The sequence below is a fragment of the Mandrillus leucophaeus genome, unplaced genomic scaffold, assembly GCF_000951045.1.
Source record: "Mandrillus leucophaeus isolate KB7577 unplaced genomic scaffold, Mleu.le_1.0 Scaffold649, whole genome shotgun sequence".
NCBI lineage: Eukaryota > Metazoa > Chordata > Mammalia > Primates > Cercopithecidae > Mandrillus > Mandrillus leucophaeus.
In genome coordinates this window covers 37,476-61,518 of record NW_012107019.1, presented here as the reverse complement: position 1 = coordinate 61,518, position 24,043 = coordinate 37,476, and the positions used below count along the sequence as shown (strand labels likewise).

At 41.0% G+C, this 24,043-nt stretch overlaps 1 protein-coding gene across 1 annotated transcript in view; it reads left to right on the top strand.

Annotated features, from left to right (window-relative positions):
- Positions 1-24,043, top strand: part of HGSNAT (heparan-alpha-glucosaminide N-acetyltransferase) — a 48,985-nt gene that overhangs the window by 13,081 nt on the left and 11,861 nt on the right. Inside the window, 9 exon segments of the mRNA XM_012001056.1 lie at positions 1,555-1,691; positions 1,903-2,024; positions 4,888-4,957; positions 12,475-12,544; positions 13,880-13,989; positions 15,603-15,679; positions 17,323-17,353; positions 21,337-21,497; positions 22,763-22,878. Of these exon segments, the coding sequence (XP_011856446.1) occupies positions 1,555-1,691; positions 1,903-2,024; positions 4,888-4,957; positions 12,475-12,544; positions 13,880-13,989; positions 15,603-15,679; positions 17,323-17,353; positions 21,337-21,497; positions 22,763-22,878 (894 nt within the window).

Below are 24,043 nucleotides of genomic sequence, written 5' to 3'. Positions count from 1 at the left end.
ATAGTAACTGAACAAAAAATGATTCTAAAATCCTAGTAAAGCTGGTGAGAAATAAATATATTGCTTTAATTAGATTTATTTAACTAATATTTAGTCATTTGTAACGAACCTATTAAAATGACAATTTTTTTTTTTTTTTTGAGACGGAGTACGGAGTCTCGCTCTGTCGCCCAGGCTGGAGTGCAGTGGCGCAATCTTGGCTCACTGCAAGCTCTGCCTCCCAGGTTTGCGCCATTCTCCTGCCTCAGCCTCCTGAGTAGCTGGGACTACAGGCACCCGCCACCACGCCCGGCTAATTTTTTTGTATTTTTAGTAGAGACGGGGTTTCACTGTGGTCTCGATCTCCTCACCTTGTGATCCACCCGCATCGGCCTCCCAAAGTGCTGGGATTACAGGCGTGAGCCACTGTACCCGGCCTAAAATGACTATTTTTTATCCAGTAATCTTACCCTTAGAAATTTACCTTAGAGAAATAATTGAAAAGAATAAGAACTTTGGCCAGGCATGGTGGCTCATGCCTGTAATCCCAGCACTTTGGGAGGCTGAGGCAGGTGCATTGCCTGAGTTCAGGAGTTTGAGATGAGCCTGGGCAACATGGCAAAACCCCCATCTCCACCAAAAAGTACAAAAAATTAGCTGGGCATAGTGATGCATGCCTGTGGTCCCAGCTTCTTGGGAGGCTGAGGTAGGAGAATTGCTTGAGCCTGGGAGGTGAAGGTTGCAGTGAGCTGAGATCATGCCACTGCACTCCAACCTGGGTGACAGAGTGAGACCCCATCTCAAAACAAAAACAAAACAAAACAAAAAAGTAATAAGAACCTGATATGTAGGTCTTTTAAAACACATAATTTATATAGCAAAAACAATAAATAGATTTAAAAGGCTTTGAAGCCAGCCTAAATACTCAAAAGTATTTGATGGACTATAATACATATATTAAGTTACAAATATGCAAATTAGATAAAATCATGGAAACTTAATATTAAATAAAACAACAGAATGCAAGACTTAATGTATGCTCTACTTATTCATTTGTGAAGTTTACCTGTGAAGATTGTACAATTCCATAGTGACACAGTGATTTTTTTTTTTTTGAGACGGAGTCTTGCTCTGTTGCCACGCTAGAGTGCAGTAGTACGATCTCGGCTCACTGCAACCTCCAACTCCCTGGTTCAAGCAATTCTCCTGCCTCAGCCTCCCGAGTAGCTGGGATTACAGGCATGTGCCACCACGTCCAGCTAATTTTTGTATTTTTTAGTAGAGACGGAGTTTCACTATGTTGGCCAGGGTGGTCTTGATTTCCTTGACCTCCTGATCTACCTGCTTCGGCCTCCCCAAAGTGCTGGGGTTACAGACATGAGCCATGGCACCCAGCCCAGTCATTGTTTTAATACAAAATAATAGATAAATTTAAAGTATTGAAATTTAGAGGTTTCTTTTACATGTATGAAGGAAAAGTCATGACAGGATCTCCAGTTGGATATTTGTGTCCCCCAACAATCAACAGATGTTGAAAAACCCCTGGCAGTTGACCTGTTGTGCTTTTATTTACAGTGCTTGTTTCAGGTGCTGGTAAACGTTCCTCAGAGTCCAAAAGCCGGGAAGCCTAGCGTTGCAGCCGCCTCTGTCAGCACCCAGCACGGAGCTATCCTGCAGCTGAACGACACCTTGGAAGAGAAAGAAGTTTGTAGGTTTGTGCCTACTTTCTTGTGATCTAAGTGAAGTCTGAATTTTTTCTTTTTCTATTTTGGATTTAGCTTTTTTTCTCTTTACAATATTTTTCTTTATCTTTTCTGGTCTCTACCCAGGAACATGTATTATTCTGCCTTCATGACATTAGCAAAATCCAACTTCTTATTTTCTAATTTAACCATTTGTGTTAATTTTACCTAATCTTTGTAGACTGGAATACAGATTTGGAGAATTTGGAAACTATTCTCTCTTGGTAAAGAATATCCATAATGGAGTTAGTGAAATTGCCTGTGACCTGGCTGTGAACGAGGATCCAGTTGATAGTAACCTTCGTACGTATATGTTCTCTGCTGATTTTCACATTTGCATTTTCAGAGGTTTCAGCTTTTGAGTACTGTTTGTAAAGCAAAGCAGTCCGTGACACTTTCTGTAATTGAAAACCTAAATCTTAGATCATTGATGAGCATCTCTCCCCCGCAAAAAATCCACGTAAATTATAGGTTATTTATCCCACTTAGATATGGTATATTTATAATATGTTTATTGTATTATTTGTATATAATAATAAAATTATGTGACATTAAAAATTATTTATTGGCCTGGCATGGTGGCTCATGCTTGTAATCCCAGCACTTTGGGGGCCAAGGCAGGCAGCCCACTCAAGCTCACAAGTTTGAGACAAGCCTGGGTGACGTGGTGAAACCCCATCTCTATAAAAAATACAAAAATTAGCTGGGCCTGGTGGTGCATGCCTGTAGTTCCAGCTATTTGGGAGGCTGAGGTGGGAGGATGACTTGATCCTGGGAAGTGGAGGTTGCAATGAGTCAAGACTGTACCACTGCACTCCAGCCTGGGTGATAGAGCCAGACCTTGTCTCAAAAAAAAAATTATATAATATATCAATATATTCTCATAGTTTTTAGTTTAATTATGAAGCATTAATAAGCCAAAAAAGTTAATGCAGTGGAAAGAAACTAGAAATAGGGTAATCGACTGTCAAATATCTCTCCTTGTTTTAGGAGCAAGGGTATAGTGTTTCCTGTATGTCTTCCGCTGACAGTTCAGAGGTCCTCTTAGGTTAAGGAGGGACCGTTCATTGTCTAATAACCCCGATGAAGAAAATCTGCCATTCGGAGCTCCCCATTAGGTAACAATGTATGTGCTGCCTTTCAAAAGGCAGTGACAAATCCCTGTGGCATGAACAAGTACTGTTCACAGGGAAGCTATTAAAGACTGTGAGGTTATATCAAAAGAATGCAGGGACCAATATGAAAGGGCCAATGTAGGACAATTTAAGCATTAAGAAGAGTAATATATGTAATTGAAGAAAAATAATGTATAAAAACCATGAGGTCATATGAAACTAAAATGAGCAAGGCCTGCCTTCCCAAACAAAACAAAAACAATGCTTTGTCTTTATAGGTAACCAGAGCACCTGATGTTAACTGGGTGATTTAAAACTCAGTTGAAAGGAGAGATTTAAGCATTTATTTTGCCCATTTTTAACTGTAATTCAGGGTAACAAAATAGTCCCTGTTGAGGGAAAATTCTGTGGAGAAGAATTCCAGGTAATAAATACAGCAAAAGGGCAGGATATATTGCAACCCCTAATGAAGTAAGTGATTCAGGCATATACCATATGAGTGGATGAAACCACAAGGTGAAGAGGAATTTTTACCAGCTGAACACATCCACCAGTTATGGGGCAACTACAGCAGGTGCACTTTCAGTGTTGGCCAGGAAGTTATTGTTAATTTCATATGACATTGTGGTTATATAACCAAAGGCCCTTTTCAAAGATATTTTTAGCTTTGAAATAGTTTTAGATTTGTAGAAGTGTTGCAAAAAGAGTTCCCAAATATCCCTCACCTAGCTTCCCCTGAACTGTAAAATCACAGCATAATTATCCCACATACAATTACCGAAACCAGGAACTTAACATTGTTCTTAACATTGAACTTAATATTGAAACAGTACTGATCGGGATTATTTTAATTTCTCTAAATGTTCTTTTCAATATCCTTCTCCAGTGCTGAATTTGATGTAGGATCCCACACTGCATTTAGCTTTCAGATCTCCTTCGTCTCCTCTAGTCTAGGACAGTTCCTCAGTCTTTCTTTGTCTTTCATGACCTTGATGGTTTGAAGGGTAATGTCTGGTTATTTTTTTTTTTTTTATTTTATTTTTATTTTTTTATTTTATTTTATTTTTCTCAGTTTAAGTATAATTGACAAATAAAAATTGTATACATTTAAGGTACACACGTGATGTTTTGATATATGTATGAATTATAAAATGTAACAAGCTAATGCCTCTATCTCTTCAAATAGTTACCTATTTTTCTATAGTGAGAACAATTAAGATTAAGATCTACTTTTTAAGCAAATTTTAATTATACAATGCTTTGCTATTAACTACAATCACCATAATGTACATAAGATCTCCAGGACTTTTTCATCTTTTTTTTTTTTTTTTTTTCCAGTTACCCAAATGTTTGTTTTTATTTTTATTTTTTATTTTTTTATTTTTTTAAAATTTATTTATTATTATTATACTTTAAGTTGTAGGGTACATGTGCATAACGTGCAGGTTTGTTACATATGTATACTTGTGCCATGTTGGTAATGTCTGGTTATTTTGTCAATTGTCCTTGATTTGGATTTGCTTGATGTTTGGTGTTTTCTCATGAATAAGTGGAGGTTTTGCATTTTTTAGTGGAATACGGCAAAAGCGAGCCTGGGTCCTTCTCAGTGCCTTGTGTCAGAAGGCGTACAGTGTCAGGCTGTCTTTACAAGGGCTTTAGAGACACATTCTGAAGTATGTAGGGATGAAATAACATGATGTCTTGGATTCTTAAAGAAATACTTTAGCCAGAAAAAGCAGGACAAGGGGGTGGTTGGGTAGTTATAGATGAAGCAACAGGGACAATATCTTGACAATTCTAGGATCTGGGTGATGGGTTATATATAGGTTGATGGTACCATTCTTTGTGCTTTTGTTTGTGTTGGATACTTTTTGTAATGACAGTTATCACTCCCTTCACGGTGAGCATTCTCAATTATTTATAGGAAATTCAGCATGAGAATATAGGCTTCCCTCATTGGTTTTCCTTTATAGATTAAATATAATGATGTGATGTCTTTGATGTTCATGATGACCTTTTTGGGGGCTAATGTGTTTTCTTCTCTTTTCTAGCTGTGAGCATTGCATTCCTTATTGGTCTTGCTGTCATCATTGTGATATCCTTTCTGAGGCTCTTGTTGAGGTAAGATATTTGGGGAGGATGCCACTGGAAAGGCAGAGCATAGAAATAACACATTCAGAAGGCGCAGCTGTCACCTTCAAGCGCCCATCATTCTTTGATGATACGAACATTTCTGTGTCCCCTATGTTCAACCAGTGCTAGGCTTCAGGGACTCATGTAGACTAAGACGTAGTCTCTGACTTCAGGGAAGTGATAATAAAGGTGATTATGGATTTTTGCCTTCTGTCCTCCCACATGGGTGAAGAGGAAGAAAATGCTTGAGAAATCATTATTTCCTAAAGCATCTGTCTTTTTAGCGAGCAGAAGTGGCTCGTGACAATTTTAGGAGGAGGTTGCTGCACTGGACTCCCCTCCCCCTCTCTGGCGCTGAGGCGCCTTCTAGTCCAGTTGCCCAACCTCTGCCAGCCCAGGCATCTGGTGGCACAGATGTGTGCCTGGTGGCTGTTCCTCTGGACCTCGCATGGACTCCCTGTCCCTTGGTTAGTTTGTTAGCCAACATGGAGAAGGGACTGGTCCTGCTCGCATGGTGAACAGTGATTCTGGTAAGAGTGAATTAGTAGACTAGAAAAAGAAAGTAAAATGGATTTTAGTTAACTTCCAAAGGAAAGTTTTTTTCATGTTTTAAAAAGAATATGAGTGAATTTTCTCATGCTTATCTTGTTACGGTGTCAAGAAGAACCACAAGATTTTAGAATTAGAAGAATGAAAACCTAACCTCTAAGTCGACTCGTGGGAAACCCTGAAGCTTTGGGGAATTTCTGTACTGTGATACTGTAGCTTTGTACATCTTAGAAATAGTATAATTCTATGTATGAGGACCCCGACTGTGTATAGGGTAAAAGAACCACTTGTTGCCCAGAAGCCAGTGTGTAACCTAACTGTTTTTTAGGGATAGAGGAAGATTCTAGCAGTGGAGTTTCATTTCTTTGAGTTAAGGTATTATCTCATCAACCTTTTGATAAAATGCGAATGCTATTTCAGTGTATCAGGATGCTTTTCACATGAATGGATCTATTATGGATTTTTTTTTTTTTTTGAGACAGCCTCACTCTTGTCATCCAGGCTGGAGTGCAGTGGTGCCATTATGGCTCACTGCAGCCTCGACTCCCTGGGCTCAGGTGCTTCTCCCACCTTAGCCTTCTAAGTAATGGGGACTACAGGCATGCATCACTATGCCCAGATAATGGTTTTTGTTTTTGGTTTTTTTTTGTATTTTTAGTGGAGATGGGGTCTTGCTATGTTGCCCAGGCTGGTCCTGAACTCCTGGACTCAAGTGTTACATCTGTCTCTGACCCCCAGAGTACAGGGATTATAGGCATGAGTCACCACACCTGGTCATGTTACATGACTTTTTGAAGTAATTGATAGCTAGGCCGGGAGCGGTGGCTCATGCCTGTAATCCCAGCACTTTGAGAGGCCAAGGAAGGTGGATCACTTGAGGCCAGGAGTTTGAGACCAGCCTGGTCAACATGATAAAACCCCATTTCTACTAAAAATACAAAAAGTAGCTAAGTGTGGTGACGGGTGCCTGTAGTCCCAGCTACTCGGGAGGCTGAGGTACAAAAATTGCTTGAACCTGGGAGGCGGAGGTTGCAGTGATCTGAGATTGCGCCACTGCACTCCAGCTGGGGAGTCTCAAGAAAAAAAAGTCATTGATAGCTGAGATCAAGCATTTTCAAAGGGAAGAAATTCCACCTTGCCCCATGTGGAACTGAAACTACTCAGCACATGATGCTGCCCTTCCAGCCTGCGGGCAGAATACTCTTCTTGATAAAGCAGGAGTCCCTTATTCCTCACCCCCTGGTTTTCCAACGCAACCAGGGAGGTTCAGATGACTGTGAGCCAAAAAAGAACCAGAAAAAGTCAAGAGAATAAAGAGCCTCCCTCCTTTTCACTTAGGCAACAGGCATGAACAAGAAAATTATGTTTTTTTGTTTTATTTTTAAAACTGTTAACTTTTCCCTTTCACCCTTCTTTATTTTTTTTATTATTATTATTTTTTGAGATGGAGTCTCACTGTTGCCCAGGCTGGAGTGCAGTGGCGTGATCTCTGCTCACTGCAACCTCTGCCTCTGTGTTTCAAGAAATTCTCTGCCTCAGCCTCCCGAATAGCTGGGATTACAGGCGTGTGCCACCACACCCAGCTAATCTTTTTGTTTGTATTTTTAGTAGAGATGAGTTTTCAGCATCTTGGCCAAGCTGGTCTTGAACTCCTGACCTCCTGATCCACCTGTCTCGGCCTCCCGAAGTGCTGGGATTATAGTTAATGAGCCACCATGCCTGGTCACACTTCTTTAGATGTGTCTGTTTTAACATTTTGCATGTGATGGTGATGTTATCCATGTTGAATAAACTAGAAATGAGAGTTGAGTTGTGAGGGAAAAAGAGTAATTGCAAATGTATGCCTTGGATGTATGGATTATGTTTGGATACTGAATCGAACCACTGAACTGTAAAAACATGTATGAGACAGGGAAACTGAACTGGCTATGTGACGATATTAAGGAATTACTGCTAACATTTTAAAATGTGATAAGGGTATTGTGGTTATGTTTAGAAATAAAAATAGTCCATATCTATTAGAGATACATACTAAAGTGTTTATGCCTGAAATTATATGATGTCTAGGATTTTCTGAAAAACAATCTAAGGCAGGAATGAGGGACAGTGGGTGAGAGGACAGATGAAGTAAGACTGGCCATGTGTAGGTACTTGTGGAAGCTGGATGATGGAGGTCCATTATTCAGGCAAACCCTTTGTTACTGTGCTTTGCTTTATTGCACTTCACAGATGTTGCATGTTTTACAAATTAAAGGTTCGTGGCAACCCTGCATCCAGCAATTCCTTTTTTTTTTTCTGAGACATGGTCTCATTCTGTCTCCCAAGTTGGAGGGCAGTGGTGCCATCACAGCTCACTGCAGCCTTGACCTCCCACACTGCAGCCCTTTTGATTTAAAGTGAGAGACATGCAGCCGGGCATGGTTTCTCATTCCTGTAATCCCAGCACTTTGAGTGGCCAAGGCTGTCGGATCGCTTGAGCTCAGGAGTTCGAGACCAGCCTGGCCAACATGGTGAAATCCCATTTCTACTAAAAATAGAAAAATTAACTGGGTGTGGTGGCGCACGCCTGTAATCCCAGGTAATCGGGAGGCTGAGGCACGAGAATTGCTTGAACCCAGGAAGTGGAGGTTTGCAGTGAGCTGAGATTGTGCCACTGTGCTCCAGCCTGGGTGACAGAGTGAGACTCCATGTCAAAAAATAAAAAAGTGAGAGACGTGCAACTCTTTCTTTTACTCACTTAGAAGCCATTGTAGGGTAATTAATTGGCCTAATTTCAATATTGTATCTGAATGAATAGAGAGGCCCAAAGAGAGGGAGGGAGATGGGGAAACAGTCAGAACATACTCAACACTTACTGACCTTATTGACCTCCCAGGTGCAAGCAATCCTCCCACCTCAGCCTCCCAAGTAGCTGGGACTAGAGGCATGTACCACCACTATAATTTTTTTTTTTTTTTGAGTAGAAATGAGGTTCTCACTGTGTTGCCCAGGCTTGCGTTGAGTAACTCTGTTGGCACCATTTTTCCAACAGCATGTACTCACTTCTTGTCTTTGCATTACATTTTGGTAATCATTATAATATTTCAAACTTTTTCATTAATATTATATCTGTTATGGTAATCTGTGATCAATGATCTTTGATGTTCCTACTGTAATAGTTTTGGGATGCCATCAACCCCACCTATATAAGATGGTGAACTTAATTGGTAAGTGTTGTGTGTATTCTGACTGCTCCACGCACTGACTGTTCCCCCATTTCTCTCCCTTTCTTTGGGCTTCTCTATTCTTTCAGATACAACGGTATTGAAATTAGGCTAATTAATTACCCTACAATGGCTTCTGAGTGTTTGAGTAAAAGAAAGAGTTGCGTGTCTCTTATTTTAAATCAAAAGCTAGAAATGATTAAGCTTAGTGAGGAAGGCATATGGAGGGCCATGACAGGCTGAAAGCTGGGCCTCTTGTACCAAACAGTTAGCCAAGTTGTGAGAGTTATTGAAGAAAATTAAATGTGCTACTCCAGGGAACACACAAATTATAAGAAAGTGAAACAGGCTGGGCTTAGTGGCTCAGACCTGTAATCCCAGCATATTGGGAGGCTGAGACCAGACGCTTGAAGTCAGGAGTTTGAGATCAGCCTGGCCAACATGGCAAAATCCCATCTCTACTAAAAATACAAAAGTTAGCTGGGCATGATGGTGTGCGCCTGTAGTCCCAGCTTCTCTGGAGGCTGAGGCCAGAGAATTGCTTCAACCTGGGAGTTGGAGGTTGCAGTGAGCTGAGATTGCTCCACTGTACTCTAGCCTGGGCAAAGGAGCTAGACTCTGTATCAAATAAATAAATAAATAGAAAAAAAAGGAAAATGAAACAGCCTTACTGCTGATACGGAGAAAGTTTGAGTGGTCTCGATAGAGGATCAAACTATTCCCTTAAGCCAAAGCCTAATCGAGGGCAAGGCTCTCGCTCTTTTCAGTTCTGTGGAGACTAAGAGAAGTGAGGAATCTGCCGAAGAAAAGTTGTAAACTAGCAGAGGTTGGTGCAGGAGGTTTAAGGAAGGAAGCCGTCTTCATAACATAAAAATGCAAGGTGAAGCAGCAAGTGCTGATGGAGAAGCTGCAGGAAGTTATCCAGAAGATCCAGCTGAGATCATTGATGAAAGTGGCTACACTAACAACACAGTTTCAATGCAGATCAAACAGCCTTCTATTGGAAGAGGATGCCATCTAGGACTTTTAAAAGCCAGGAAGGAGAATTCAGAACTTCACAAGATAGGCTGACTCTCTTGTTAGGAGCTAATGCAACTGGTGACTTTAAGTTGAAGCCAGTGCTCATTTACCCATTCTGGAAATCCTAGGGCACAAGAATTATGCTAAGTCTCCTCTGCCTGTGCTTAATAAATGGAACAGCAAAGCCTGGATGACAGCACATCTGTTTACAGCATGGCTTACTGACTATTTTAAGCCCACTGTCGAGACCTACTTATCAGAAAAAAATATTTCTTTCAAAATATTATTGGTCATTGACAATGCAGCAAGTCCAATGGAAATGTACAGGCAGATGAATGTTGTTTTCATGCCTGCTAACACAATATCCATTCTGCAGCCCATGGATCAAGGAGTAATTTTGATTTTCAAGTCTTACTATTTAAAAAATAGATTTTATAAAGCTATATAGCTGCCATAGATAGTGATTCCTCCAATGAATCTGGGCAAAGTCCGTTGAAAACCTTCTGGAAAGGATTCACCATTGTAGATGCCATTAAGAAATTTGTGATTCATGGGAGGAAGTAAAATTATCAACATTAGCAGGAGTTTGGAGGAAGTTGATTCTAGCCTTCATGGATGACTTGGGGGTTTAAGACTTCAGTGGAGGAAATAACTGCAGATGTGGTGGAAATAAAGAAAACTAGAATTAGAAGTGAAGCCTGAAGATGTGACTGAATTGCTGCAATCTTATGACAATACTTGACAGATGAGGAGTTGCTTCTTACAGATGAGCAGAGGAAGTGGTTTCTCAAGATGGGATCTATTCCTGGTAACCATGTTGTGAACATTGTTGAGATAACAAGAAAGGATTTAGAATATCACGTAAATGTAGTTGATAGAGCAGAGGCAGAGTTTGAGAGAATTGACTCTAATTTTGAAAGAAGGTCTAACTGTGGGTAAAATTCTGTCAAACAGCATTGCATGCTACAGAGAAATCTGTGAAAGGAAAAGTTAATGTGGCAAACTGTATTGTCTTGATTGCGGAAATTGCCACAGCCACCTCAACCTTTGGCAGCCACCACCCTGACCACTCAGCAGCCATCAACATGGAGGCCAGATCCTCTACCAGCAAAAAGATTAGGACTTGCTGAAGGCTCAAATAATCATTAACTTTTTATTAGAAATACATTTTTAAATTAAGGTGTGTAAACTGTCTTTTTGTGCATAATGGTATTGCACACTTAATAGACTAGAATATAGTGTAATATATAGCTTTTATGTACACTGGGTCACAGCAAATTTGTGTGAATCACTGTATTGTGATATTGGGCTTATTGTGGTGGTCTGGGACCAAGCCTGCAGTGTCTCGAGCTATGCCTATACTGGTTTCTCTGCTTCTGTATATGCTGAACTGTTCATGACCAAAAAATAAAAGGGGAAAAAATCCTATGCACTGAATAATTTGTTTATGCCAGGATAGGGTATACTTTTCAAACGATTTTTTTGCAGGTAGAAATCTCATTTTTAAGAAAAACCAGTTAATATATTTATCTTTTGTTAGTCATGTGAATCAATTTAATGTCATCTGGATTTCTTTTTTTTTTTTTTTTTTTTTTTTTGTGGAGACAGAGTCTCGCTGTGTCGCCCAGGCTGGAGTGCAGTGGTGCCATCTTGGCTCACTCCACGCTCCGCCTCCCGGGTTCCCTCCATTCTCCTAACTCAGCCTCCCAAGTAGCTGGGACTACATGTGCCTGCCACCACGCCTGGCTAATTTTTTTGTATTTTTAGTAGAGATGGGGTTTCACCCTGTTAGCCAGGATGGTCTTGATCTCCTGACCTCGTGATCTGCCCATCTCGGCCTCCCAAAGTGCTGGGATTGCAGGCATGAGCCACCCGCCCGGCCTGGATTTCTTTTTGAATTAAAGCAACCATATTAAAAAAGAACCCAGTACATTAACTATTTGAATAGGTTTTTGTTTTTTGTATTTAATAGTTTATCTTTTTTTTTTTTTTTTTTTTTTTTTTTGGAGTCCAGTGATGTGATCTTGGCTCACTTCAACCTCCCTCCACCTCCTGGGTTCAAGCGATTCTCCTGCCTCAGCCTCCTGAGTAGCTGGGAATCCAGGCGTGTACCACCACGCCCGGCTAATTTTTGTATTTTTAGTAGAGACACGGTTTCACCATGTTGGCCAGGCTGGTCTCGAACTCCTGACCTCAAGTGATCCACCCACCTCGGCCCCTCAAAATGCTGGGATTATAGGCATGAGCCACCATGCCTGGCCTAATAGTTTATATCTTCATCTTCATGTTTCTTTGTGTGGGCAGAGCCCACATTCTTTTACTTTCATGGCTCTATCACATCCTATCACACAGCTGTCATAGTCTGTGTTTAGTCATCCTTGTTTTGAGTAAATTTGATTGTTTCCAACTTTTTGCTATTTTAATTTTAATAGTATTATTAGTGAGAATCCCAGCCATGGGAAACAGTTATCTCATTTACCTTCTCAAGTCTTTAATGAAAGCTCTGTCGTCATTCCTGTTTTATTGATGAGGAAACTATGCTGTCAGGGTTGAGCATTTATAAGTAGAGCTGCTGAAAACTGTGATTTCTATTTTTATATTGTTAAAAAATGTTTAGAATGTTTAATTAGTAATATAGAATATGAACTTTAATTTTATTTCAATATAATATCTGATCATTTAAAAAATTCTGCCAATGAAAATAAAATAATTGGCCCTTTAATTTATTTTCAGTTTGGATGACTTTAACAGTTGGATTTCTAAAGCCATAAGTTCTCGAGAAACTGATCGCCTCATCAATTCTGTAAGTTATGAGATGCATAGTGTGTTGCCCAGGTGGTTTTCTGAACTTGGAATTTATAGTTTCCTATTTAATCATTATTGTCCAGTTTTATATTTACATTGAGGAAGGCCAGGTTATAGGTCCTGTATTCCTAATAGAGAGCAGCCCTCTCTTCAGCTGCTGGGAAGGGCTCCATCCCTTCTCTTGCTTCAGTGACGCTGGAACATTCTGCTCTATCTGGATACCCGAGGTAGAGACATTTTTCACTCTGCAGGCAGCATTTTTGAATCAATCTAGTTAAGTAGAGAGTGTCAAGGTTAAAACAAAGAAATAAGAGACAACAATATTAAATCTATGAATGCTGATGGCCTCCTCTGATGATTTAAATATGTCATTAAATTTTTGTTAATAAATTCAGGCTCATATATGGAGATGTTGGCTTCTGTGCTTGTGCTAGATGCACTTATGGACTAGTTTTTTTGGTACCATTTATCAACGTGGCCACTGGCAAACTCAGTAAAAGGCAGGAAAAGCTGATAAAGTAGAAAACCAGACCTCTAGATGGGATCTTTACAAAAGGAAATCCAAGTATTGTTTAGAAAAACTTTTTTATTTTTTGAGACCGGATTTTACTCTATTGCCAAGGCTGGAGTGCAGTGCCACGGTCTCAGCTCACTGCAGCCTCAACCTCCTGGGCTCTTCCCACCTCAGCCTCCCAAGTAGCTGGGACTACAGGTGCGTGCCACCACACCTGGCTAATTTTTGTATTTTTTTGTAGAGACAGGGTTTCACCATGTTGCCCAGGCTGGTCTCAAACTCTTGGGCTCAAGGGATTTGCCCTCCTCTGCCTCCCAAAGTGCTGAAATCACAGGTGTGAGCCACTGCGCCTGCAGAAAAACTATTTTTTAGCTTTCTACACTATTTTTAGATTTCTACTATATCACATTCTTTCCTAAAGAAATAAAAAAATGATGCCGGTTGTGGTGGCTCATGCCTGTAATCCCAGCACTTTGGGATGCTGAGGTGGGCAGATCATGAGGTCAGGAGTTTGAGACCAGCCTGACCAACATGATGAAACCCCATCTCTACTAAAAATACAAAAATTAGCTGCATGTGGTGGTGCATGCCTGTAATTCCAGCCATGCAGGAGGCTGAGGCAGGAGAATCGCTTGACCCCGGGAGGTGGAGGTTGCAGTAAGCCAAGATCATGCCATTGCACTCCAGGCTGGGCGACAAAGTGAGACTCTGTCTCAAAAAAACAAAACAAAACAAAACAAAAAATAAATCAAAAAATGACAAAATGAAATTTACTCCTTAGCATTATGAATTGTCATCTTTCTCTCTTTTTTTCTGAAGGAGCTGGGATCTCCCAGCAGGACAGACCCTCTAGATGGTGATGTCCAGCCAGCAGTGTGGCATCTGTCTGTCCCGCCGCCCCGCCTCCGCAGCGTGGACACCTTCAGAGGGTATGTGGGCATCCCTATAGCACAGTGGGTGCAGGTAGTCACAGGACTACATAATTACACCTATACACACTTTTAGCTTTTAAGGACTTTTACATATCTTTTACTTTCTAGGCTAGGAAGGATTTCTTGGATGTAAAAGTAAAGTCTGTAGCCTCTCTAGTCTGGAAGACCATCATGATCCTCAGTGTCTATGTTGACAGAGGAGTAGTGGATGAGGCTAGAGCCAGTGTCCACTTGGATATGCGGTCTGCTGAGTGAAGCGCATTTTTATTTGGGCAAGTGGCTGTTACTTGGGGCTACAGACTGTGCCCCATGTCCAGTCAGTAGCTTGATGGCTCAGAAGATGCACTAGTCTAGTGAGGAAACACCAGCATGTGGCAGAGGGAGGGCTGATCCTGTGCTGCTAGCAGAGCGACTCGAGTATCAGGCCCTCATGCTAGCAAACCCATAGCCCTGGGAGAAGAACAAAGGCCAGGACTGAAATCTGAAAATAAAGTTTAAAAACTGTATAGCTAAGAATAAATATACAGGTATCAGCTCTTTTATTTCTACATACTGAAGCCTTCTGAACTCTAGTGACAACCCTATAACTTTGCCCCAGTCGCACCAGAGCCCTGAGTGCCCTGGCAGGTAGATTGGAAGCAGGTAGTAAGAACAATATGATCATAATGAAACTTGCTAACAATTTTGGAGTTCTCATAATGTGCCAGTCACTGTTCTAAGTCGCCTTAATTTATTTAATATCTTAGTAATCCTATGAGATACATACTTTTAATATGCCCAATTCACATTAAAAGGAAAAGAAATTGTGCTGCCGAGTGAAGCAACTTGCCCAAGGTCACTCAGGTATCAAATAGGAAAGCCAGGGTTTGATTGCAGGCGCTTGGGTTACAGAGTCTCCCAAATTAGCCTGTTGACACCTAAGGTCAGCACCCTCAGCATTCTGCACAGTTAGCCTCAAACAGTAGCACATCCGGGATCTATTACTCTGTCTTTCAGATTTCCATTGCTACTTTTGGAGATAAGATGGTCACAGATAGACAGGAACTAACATTTATTAAGTGTCTAAAATATGCTGGGCACTGGTTAGCTGCTGTAAAATAAGTCATTCTCCTTAAAAGTAACATGTGGTTAGGGCACTTTCTTTTACAGATGAGCACACTCAGTTTACTGATGAGAACGTTGCCCAGGGTCTTATGGCTAATGACAGAAAAGGATCCAAGATCAGAATTCTGAGCTCGCTGACTCAGCTGGCTGTGTGCCTCCTACTAGAGTTCTTTAACCTGAGACATCTAAATAATTAGCTCAAAATTGAGTTATTGGAAATATTTTGCTATGTTTTCAGGTTACATAGTTTAAGACAGCAGTATAAACTTTGGTTAACTCATCATGTTGGCAATGTTGGCAATGAAGAACTGTAGTGCATGGTCCTAATTGCAATGATTAGAAAATAATCGCTTTTTGGCCTTGATGTCTCATCTTGTGTAACAAAATGCTCAGTAGAATTGCATTGTTGCATGATTGCACCTTGTGAGTATAAATGTGTCTTCAGTTCAGCCCTTCCTTTTCACATAGCAAACCCTGAAAGGCTTCTCTTTGTTGGCTTCTTCTAGGATTGCTCTCATACTCATGGTCTTTGTCAATTATGGAGGAGGAAAATATTGGTACTTCAAACACGCAAGCTGGAATGGTAAGATATTTCCTAAAAGTAATGTTGCTTACATACATCCTTCACAGAGCTTCAGGGCAGGAGAATCACTCAGCATTCTCCCCAGAAACTCCAGAAATGAGCCCCAGCAGCCTCTTCTGAGCCACTGAACTCCTGCTGTCTAGGGTGACCTGTAGATGATGTTTCTGTGAGCCCTTTAGTTTTGTTCTTCCTTTTGTGTGCTGTGGATCTGTAAAGCTTCACTGTAATAACAGACTCTAGAAGTTTCTGCTGTGGGACTGAGGGACTCTGCAGAATATGTTATGGATTTGGTTGTAAATGATCATGGTCATATTCTAGATATGCCTTTTATTACAGCCACAATGCTCTTGGGGGCTCTGTCTTCTAGGACTTATGGTCCTTTTTGAGATGGTGTTGAACTAGGATTGGTCTGAGTGGTGGTGAATAATAGCTGTAAGTCTGGCTTGGTAGTTGCTTTAAGAATGGTTTAGTGCAGCTGGGCGCGGTGGCTCACGCCTGTAATCCCAGCACTTTGGGAGGCCGAGGAGGGCGGATCACAAGGTCAGGAGATCGAGACCATCCTGGCTAACACGGTGAAACCCCGTCTCTACTAAAAATACAAAAAATTAGCCCAGTGTGGTGGCAGGCGCCTGTAGTCCCAGCTACTCAGGAGGCTGAGGCAGGAGAATGGCGTGAACCCGGGAGGCGGAGCTTGCAGTGAGCTGAGATCGCACCACTGCACTCCAGCCTGGGCCGCAGAGCGAGACTCCGTCTCAAAAAAAAAAAAAAAAAGAATGGATTAGTGCTTCTTAAAGATAACAAACTTGTCTACATATTTCTAGTTTGGTTCTCCTGTGTCTAGTTATGTTCATAGGAAGTGTCCTAGCCAGGCCCAGTGCTTGGTTGCAGAGTCTCAAGGAAGAGTTTGTGAGTTTACTTTCTTTTTTTTAAGGCAGAGTCTTGCTTTGTAGCCCAGGCTAGATTGCAGTGGTGTGATAACAGCCGACCACAGCCTCAACCTCCTGGGCTCAAGCAGTCCTACCACCTCAGCCTCCTGAGTAGCTGGGGCTACAGGTGTGTGCCACTATAACTGGCTAGTTTTTTAAAACAATTTTTAGTAGAGATGGTGTCTCTTTCTGTCGCCCAGGCTGCTCTCAGACTCCTGGGCTCAAGTGATCCTCCCACCTCAGCCTCGCATAGTGCTGGGATTACAGGTGTGAGCCACACCACACCTGACCTATGAGTTTACTTTCTTTCTTTCTCTTTTCTTTTTTGTTTGAGATGGAGTTTTACTCTTGTCACCCAGGCTGGAGTGCAATGGCACGATCTTGGCTTATTGCAACCTCTTCCTTCCATGTTCAAGCGATTCTCCTGCCTCAGCCTCCCAAGTAGCTGGAATTACAGGCACCTGCCACCACGCTCGGCTAATTTTTGTATTTTTAGTAGAGATGGGGTTTGACCATGTTGGCCAGGCTAGTCTTGAACTCCTGACCTCAGGTGATATGCCCGCCTTGGCCCCGCAAAGTGTTGAGATTACAGGCATGAGCCACCGCGCCTGGCCCTGAGTTTGTTTTCTATACCAGTGTGTAATGAAGTCCACACCAGATTTAGGAGGTATTTGTATTCTAGAGTCCTTTTGCTTATGCTTTGTACTTGTTCTGCAGGGCTGACGGTGGCTGACCTCGTGTTCCCGTGGTGAGTTGGCAGTCTGCCCTCTTCTCTTCCACAGATTGACTCCAATCTCCTGTTTTACAGATGATGCTGGAGCCTTTCTCTGAGGCGGGCATGTGTTATGTGGTTAGGAATCCTTCCAAAAGTCCTGTTACTGGATAGTTCTCATACTTGACACAGTGCCTACACATGTGTGTATAAAAGAGTGATTTTGGGCCAGGCGCAGTGGCTCACGCCTGTAATCCTAGCACTTTGGGAGGCCGAGGCGAGCGGATTACCTGAGGTCAGGAGTTCAAGATCAGCCTGGCCAACATGGTAAAACTCCGTCTCTACTAAAAATACAAAAAATTAGCTGGGTGCAGTGGCACGCGCCTGTAATCCCAGCTCCTCGGGAGGCTGAGGCAGGAGAATCGCTTGAACCCAGGAGGCGGAGGTTGTGGTGAGCAGAGATTGCGCCACTGCACTCCAGCCTGGGTGACAGAGTGAGACTTCATCTCAAAAAAAAAAGTGATTTTGTAGGGAATATTTTGTTAGTGTAGATATGATATGCTAGATCATGAAATATTGTAAGAAATTATAAATTCTGAACATATAGTTCAGTTCCATTAATCCCGAAAATAATTATAAAATCCTATTTCCTAAAGAATTACAGTATATTGATTTCAGTGAATGCTAATGCATTTGTAGGTGGGCAATGATAGTCATAAACTAAAATTTAAAATAACAGCTGAGTAATTCAATTCTGTCTCTGATCATCCATGGCTTCTCATTCTTGCAAAGGAACATTACCTATATGATGTGGAATTTGTATCTTTGCTATGATGTATTGAGTGACATTGCTCCCTCATTAGCAGGTAGTATCAGCCTTATTATTGTTATTTTTTATTTCAAATTTTAAATTTTTGTGGGTATACAAAGTATATACTATGGTATACATGAGATATTTTGATGCAGGCATACAATACATAATAATCACATCAGGGTAAATGGGGTATCCATCCCCTCAGGCATTTACCATTTTGTGTTATAAACAATCCAATTATAATTTTTTAGTTATTTTTAAATGTACAGTAAATTATTGTTGACTGTAGTCACCCTGTTGTGCTATGAAATACTTGATCTTATTCATTCCATCCAGCTGTATTTTTGTACTCATTAACCATCCTCCCTCCTTCCCTCCCCACTACCCTTCCCTTCTGGTATCCATCCTTCTACTGTCTATCACCCTGAGTTCAGTTTTTTTAATTTTTAGCTCCAAAAATAAGTGGAACATGTGAAGTTTGTCTTCACATGGCTTATTTCACTTAACATAGTGTCCTCCAGTTCCATACATGCTGTTGCAAATGACAGGATCTAATTCTTTTTTATGGTTGAATGGCACTCTGTTGTGTATATGTACCATATTTTCTTTCTAAGTGTCTGTTGATGGATGCTTAGTTTGCTTCCAGATCTTGGCTATTGTGAATAGTGCTGCAATAACGATGGGAGTATCTCTTCAATATACTGATTTCGTTTCTTTTCCATATATTCCCAGCAGTGGGATTGCTGGATCATACGGTACCTCTATTTTTAGTTTTTGAGGAACCTCTAACCTATTGTCCATGGTGATTGTACTAACTTACATTCCCACCAACAGTGTACAAGGGTTCCCTTTTCCCCATATCCTCACTAGCATTGGTTATTGCTGTCTTTTGGATAAAAGCCATTTTAAGTGGGGTAAGATGATATCTCATTGTAACTTTGACTTGCATTTCTCTGATGAACAATGATGTTGAGCACCATTTCATATTCCTGTTTGCCATTTGTATGTCTTCTTTTGAGAAATGTCTGTTCAGATCTTTTGTCTTTTTTTTTTTTTTTTTGAGACTAAGTCTTGCTCTGTAGTCCAGGTAGGAGTGCAGTGGCGTGATCTTGGCTCATCGCAACCTCCGCCTCCTGGGTTCCAGAGATTCTCCTGCCCTAGCCTCCCGAGTAGCTGGGATTACAGGTGCGCACCACCACACCTGGCTTTTTTTGTGTACTTTTAATAGAGACAAAGTTTCACCATGTTGGTCAGGCTGGTCTTGAACTCCTGACCTCAGGTAATCTGCCCACCTTGGCCTCCCAAAGTGCTAAGATTACAAGTGTAAGCCACCGAGCCCGGCCTTTTAATCCATTTTTAATTGGATTATTATACTTTTTTTCCTGTAGAGGTGTTTGAGCTCCTTATATGTTCTGGCTGTTAATCACTTGTTTGCAAATATTTTCTCCCATTCCATGGGTTGTCTCTTCACTTTGTTGGTTGTCTTCTTTTCTGTGCGGAAGCTTTTCACTTGATACGATCCCATTTGTCCATTTTTGCTTTGGTTACTTGTGCTTGTATGGAGTGTTAATCAAGAAATCTTTGCTTAGTCCAGTGTCCTGGAGTGTTTCCCAAATGTTTTCTCTTAGTTTCATAGTTTGAGGTCTCAAGTTTAAGTCTTTAATCCATTTTGATATGATTTTTTTTTTTAATATGCTGAGCAATAGGGGTCTAGGTTCATTCTTCTGCATATGAATATCCAGTTTTCCAGCATCATTTTTTTGAAGAGACTGTCCTTTCTCCAATGTGTATTCTTGGCACTTTTGTCGAAAATGAGTTCACTAGATATATGGATTTAGCTCTGAGTTATCTGTTCTGTCCCACTATCTATGTGTCTAATTTTATGCCACTACCATGCTGTTTCTGTTTCTATAGCTCTGTGGTATAATTTAAAGTCAGGTAATGTGATTCCTCCAGTTTTGTTCTTCTTGCTCAGGATAACTTTGACTACACTGGGTCTTTTGTGGTTCCATATAAATTTCAGCATTATTTTTTTCTATTTCAGTGAAGAATGTTACTGATATTTTGATAGGGATCGCATTGAATCTGTAGATTGCTTTAGGTAGTGTGAACATTTTAACAATATTAATTTTTCTAATTTATGAACATGGAATTTCTTTCCATTTTTTGGTGCCCTCTTCAATTTCTTTCATCAGTGGTTTATAGTTTTCATTGTAGAAATCCTTCTCTTCTTTGGTTAAGTTAATTTTGAGGCACTTTATTTTATTTGTGGCTATTGGAAATGGAATTACTTTCTTGATTTCTTTTTCAGGTTGTTTTCTGTTGGCATATAGAAATACTACTGAGTTTTGTATGTTGATTTTGTATCCTGCAACTTTACTGAATTTGTTGATCAGTTCTAATAGTTTTCTGGTGGAATCTAGGTTTTTCCAAACATAAGATCATGTTATCTGCAAACAAGGATACTTTGACTTCCTCCTTTCCAACTTGGATGCCCTTTGTTTCTTTTGTCTGATTGTTCTAGCTAGGACTTCCAGTGCCATGTTGAATAACAGTGGTGAAAAGCAGGCATCTTTGTCATATTCCAGATCTTGGAGGAAAGGCTTTCAGTTTTTCCCAGAGACACCAAGGAATGCAGCAAGAACAAATTTTCATCTCTGTGATCTGTTGCCAAGCAATTAGAAAAATCAGTATTCTAACTTTTTTTTTTTTAATATAATTTAGTTTGGTCAAAGAAAAGAAAGGAAAAATGTGTATGACTCAGACTAAATGGAGAGAAAAAAGTAAGCTTTCATTTTTCTTTCAGGCGCAGAAGTGTGTATAGAAATGATTGAAATGTCTGTTTGTTTTTCAAGGGCTTTGAGGGTGTGCTAGTGAATGTCTAGTTACTTGGAGACATTATTGTGGCATCGAATCATCATTTCTTTTTGATAACGAAATGGGAGGGTTGTCCTTGGAAATTCCATTTAATATTAAAGAAATGTTCTCCTAAGACAGGACTTGAAGGTGCACTGTCAAAAACCTTCCAGCCCCATGGGGCTATATTCTGAGCTCTTCCTCTACTGTTAGCTCAGTATTATTTCAGTAATTGTCTACTTTAAACAAATTATGATTGCTTCTCTTTTATAGCATATTATAAAATGTTACTGATATATAGACAAAAAAAATTGGAAATGGCCACCTATTAATAACTGGATTTTTTTAGGTTTGTATTTACTGTGGGATCTTAAATTTTTCTGTCAATGACCTCTGTACTGCAATGAAGATGTTCAAAATTCAGATTGCTGGGGAAGATTGCATGGAGGAGTTTCCTGTTAATCTGCATAGGAATTATCATTGTGAATCCCAATTATTGCCTTGGTCCATGTAAGTACTTTTTCCCTCTGTTATATATATTCAGGTTGAAATATGGAAACTATATGTTGTAATTTGAGAGAAATGCAATTCCTCCATCTCAGGTGCCTGCAAATAGGGTAATTATTAGGAAAGTATATACAATGGTTGTCTAACTGTGAGCATTATTATTATTATTTTTGAATTTTAGACTTGGGAGGAGCCTCTGAGACTACTCACACTCTTCTCTTGTACAAAGGAAAAGTCTGAGGCCAAGAGTGATTGAAGGTTTTCTCTGGATCATCTGAGTGTAGTGAGAGGCTAGCAGGGACCAGACCAGGCTGCCTTGGTCTCCAACTTTGCCCCCTGCTAATGTGATTTCATCAGCTTTCAATAGTGTGCGGCAGTTCACGAATCCACCTTCACTGGCACTTGCATGGCAGCTGGGTTTCTGGAAGGAGTAATATCTTTGTCATTAGTTTAGTGGTGCGCAGGGACAGCAGAGCTGAGGGAAGGCATGTGAACCCTCTGCTTTCAACAAGTATCAGAGTCGGGAGGGCACTAGTCACTGTCCTCAAGGGCCTTGCACTGTCATTAGCAGAAGAGGACACAAGCGTCTAGACAATGGCCAAATGGAGCCCTCAGGCAATACATACTTTTATAGGCACTGGCAAGAGGTGGAGGTCACTTCCAGATGGTGTTTCATATGAATGTGGACTTGGTGGAACTCCAAAAAGGGAACCACTGTGTCCAGTAGGATTCATTTTAGGGTTTGTTATCAGGTCTGTTCTTCTGGTCATATGGTCGGGTAGCAGGTAGGGCAGGGAGTGTTAGTCAGTGGCGTTCTTGTGGTGATACAGCTGGGTAGCGGGTAGGGCAAGGAGAGTGGCTTGTGTTGGGCCTGCAAGGTCCTGGCGGACGTGCAGGTTGATTGCAAATTCCTGATGGGAAAGAGACAGGAGATGGACTTCAGGGCTAGGCACAGGCCTGGCTTTATCTCCACACCTGAGTAAGACACTTTCGTTCTTATCCCAGTCTCTCACCTGGCCAGCTTCCTGTTTTGAGTTTGAGCCATGTCCCTGACTGACCCTCCCTGTATTAAGAGGGATTGGCCTGTTTTTGGAAGCTGGGCTGAGCCCATGTCTCTTGACCATATGTATTTCCATGTCCAAGAGCTTAAAAAAGACTTACTTAGATGCAATATAGGTATGTCTTCCCTTTTAGGAAACAAATAATGTTGTTCTGGGATGAGACAAGAAGTCTTGGCTAACACTCGACCTAACTTGTGTCTTCCACAGTGTCTTGGGACAAGGTGCGCATTCCTGGTGTGCTGCAGCGCTTGGGAGTGACATACTTTGTAGTTGCTGTGTTGGAGCTCCTCTTTGCTAAACCTGTGCCTGAACATTGTGCCTCGGTGAGAAACCATGTTTTAATTAAGAAAAACTTTTTAAAAATTAAATAAATGTATTGTGTAGTGATACGGTCACACTATGTTGTCCAGACTGGTCTCTAACTCCTGGCTTGAAGTGATCCTCCTGCCTTGGCCACCCAAAGCACGAGGATTACAGGTGTGAGCCACCATGCCTGGCCAGAAACTGTGTTCTTGTTGTTGATACAGGGCCTTGCTGTGTTGCCCAGCCTGGAGTGCAGTGGTGTGATCTTGGCTCACTGAAGCCTCAACATCCCAGGCTCAAGCGATCCTCCTTCCTCAGTCTCCTAATTAGCTGGGACTACAGGAGCGCACCACCATGCCTGGCTAATTTAGTCTTTTTTTTTGTAGAGACAAGGTCTCACCATGTTGCCCAGACTGGCTTCAAACTCCTGGACTCAGGTGATCTTCCTGCCTTGGCCTCCCAAATTGCTGGGATTACAGGTGTGAGCCACCATGCCCAGCTAAAACAGTGTTTTTTTTAAAAAAGGGAGAACAAAGGGGGATATGGTTTTTAGAACGTCTAAAATTTCTGCATGCAATACTGTACATCTGCTAATCAAATACATTCTGATTTTCACTTTCATTATTTTATTTAATCTTTATATCAATTTTTTAATTGTAAAATACACATGACATGAGATCTAGCCTCTTAACAAATTTGTCAGCAGACAGTAACCACATGCATTATTTTTTCCTATTTTTAGTTGCTTTGTAATAATAGTACATATTTATGAGGCACAGGAGTGATATTTTGATACCTGTGTATCATACAATGTATAATGATCAAATTCATCACCTCAGTTATCATTTCTTTGGGTCAGGAACATGCACAGTCCTTTCTGCTAGTTTCAAATGCATTATTTTTTATTTACTTCTTGGAAACAGGGTGTCACTCTGTCACCCAGGCTGGAGTGCAGGGGCATGATCTCAACTCACTGTTGCCTCGACCTCCCAGGCTCAAGCGATTCTCCTGCCTCAGCCTCCTGAGTAGCTGGGACTATAGGCATGCACTACCATGCCCAGCTAATGATTGTATTTATTGTAGAAACGACGTTTCAACGTGTTGCCCAGGCTAGTCTTGAACTCTTGGGCTCAAGCGATTTACCTGCTTCAGCCTCCCAAAATGCTGGGACTACAGGTGTGAGTC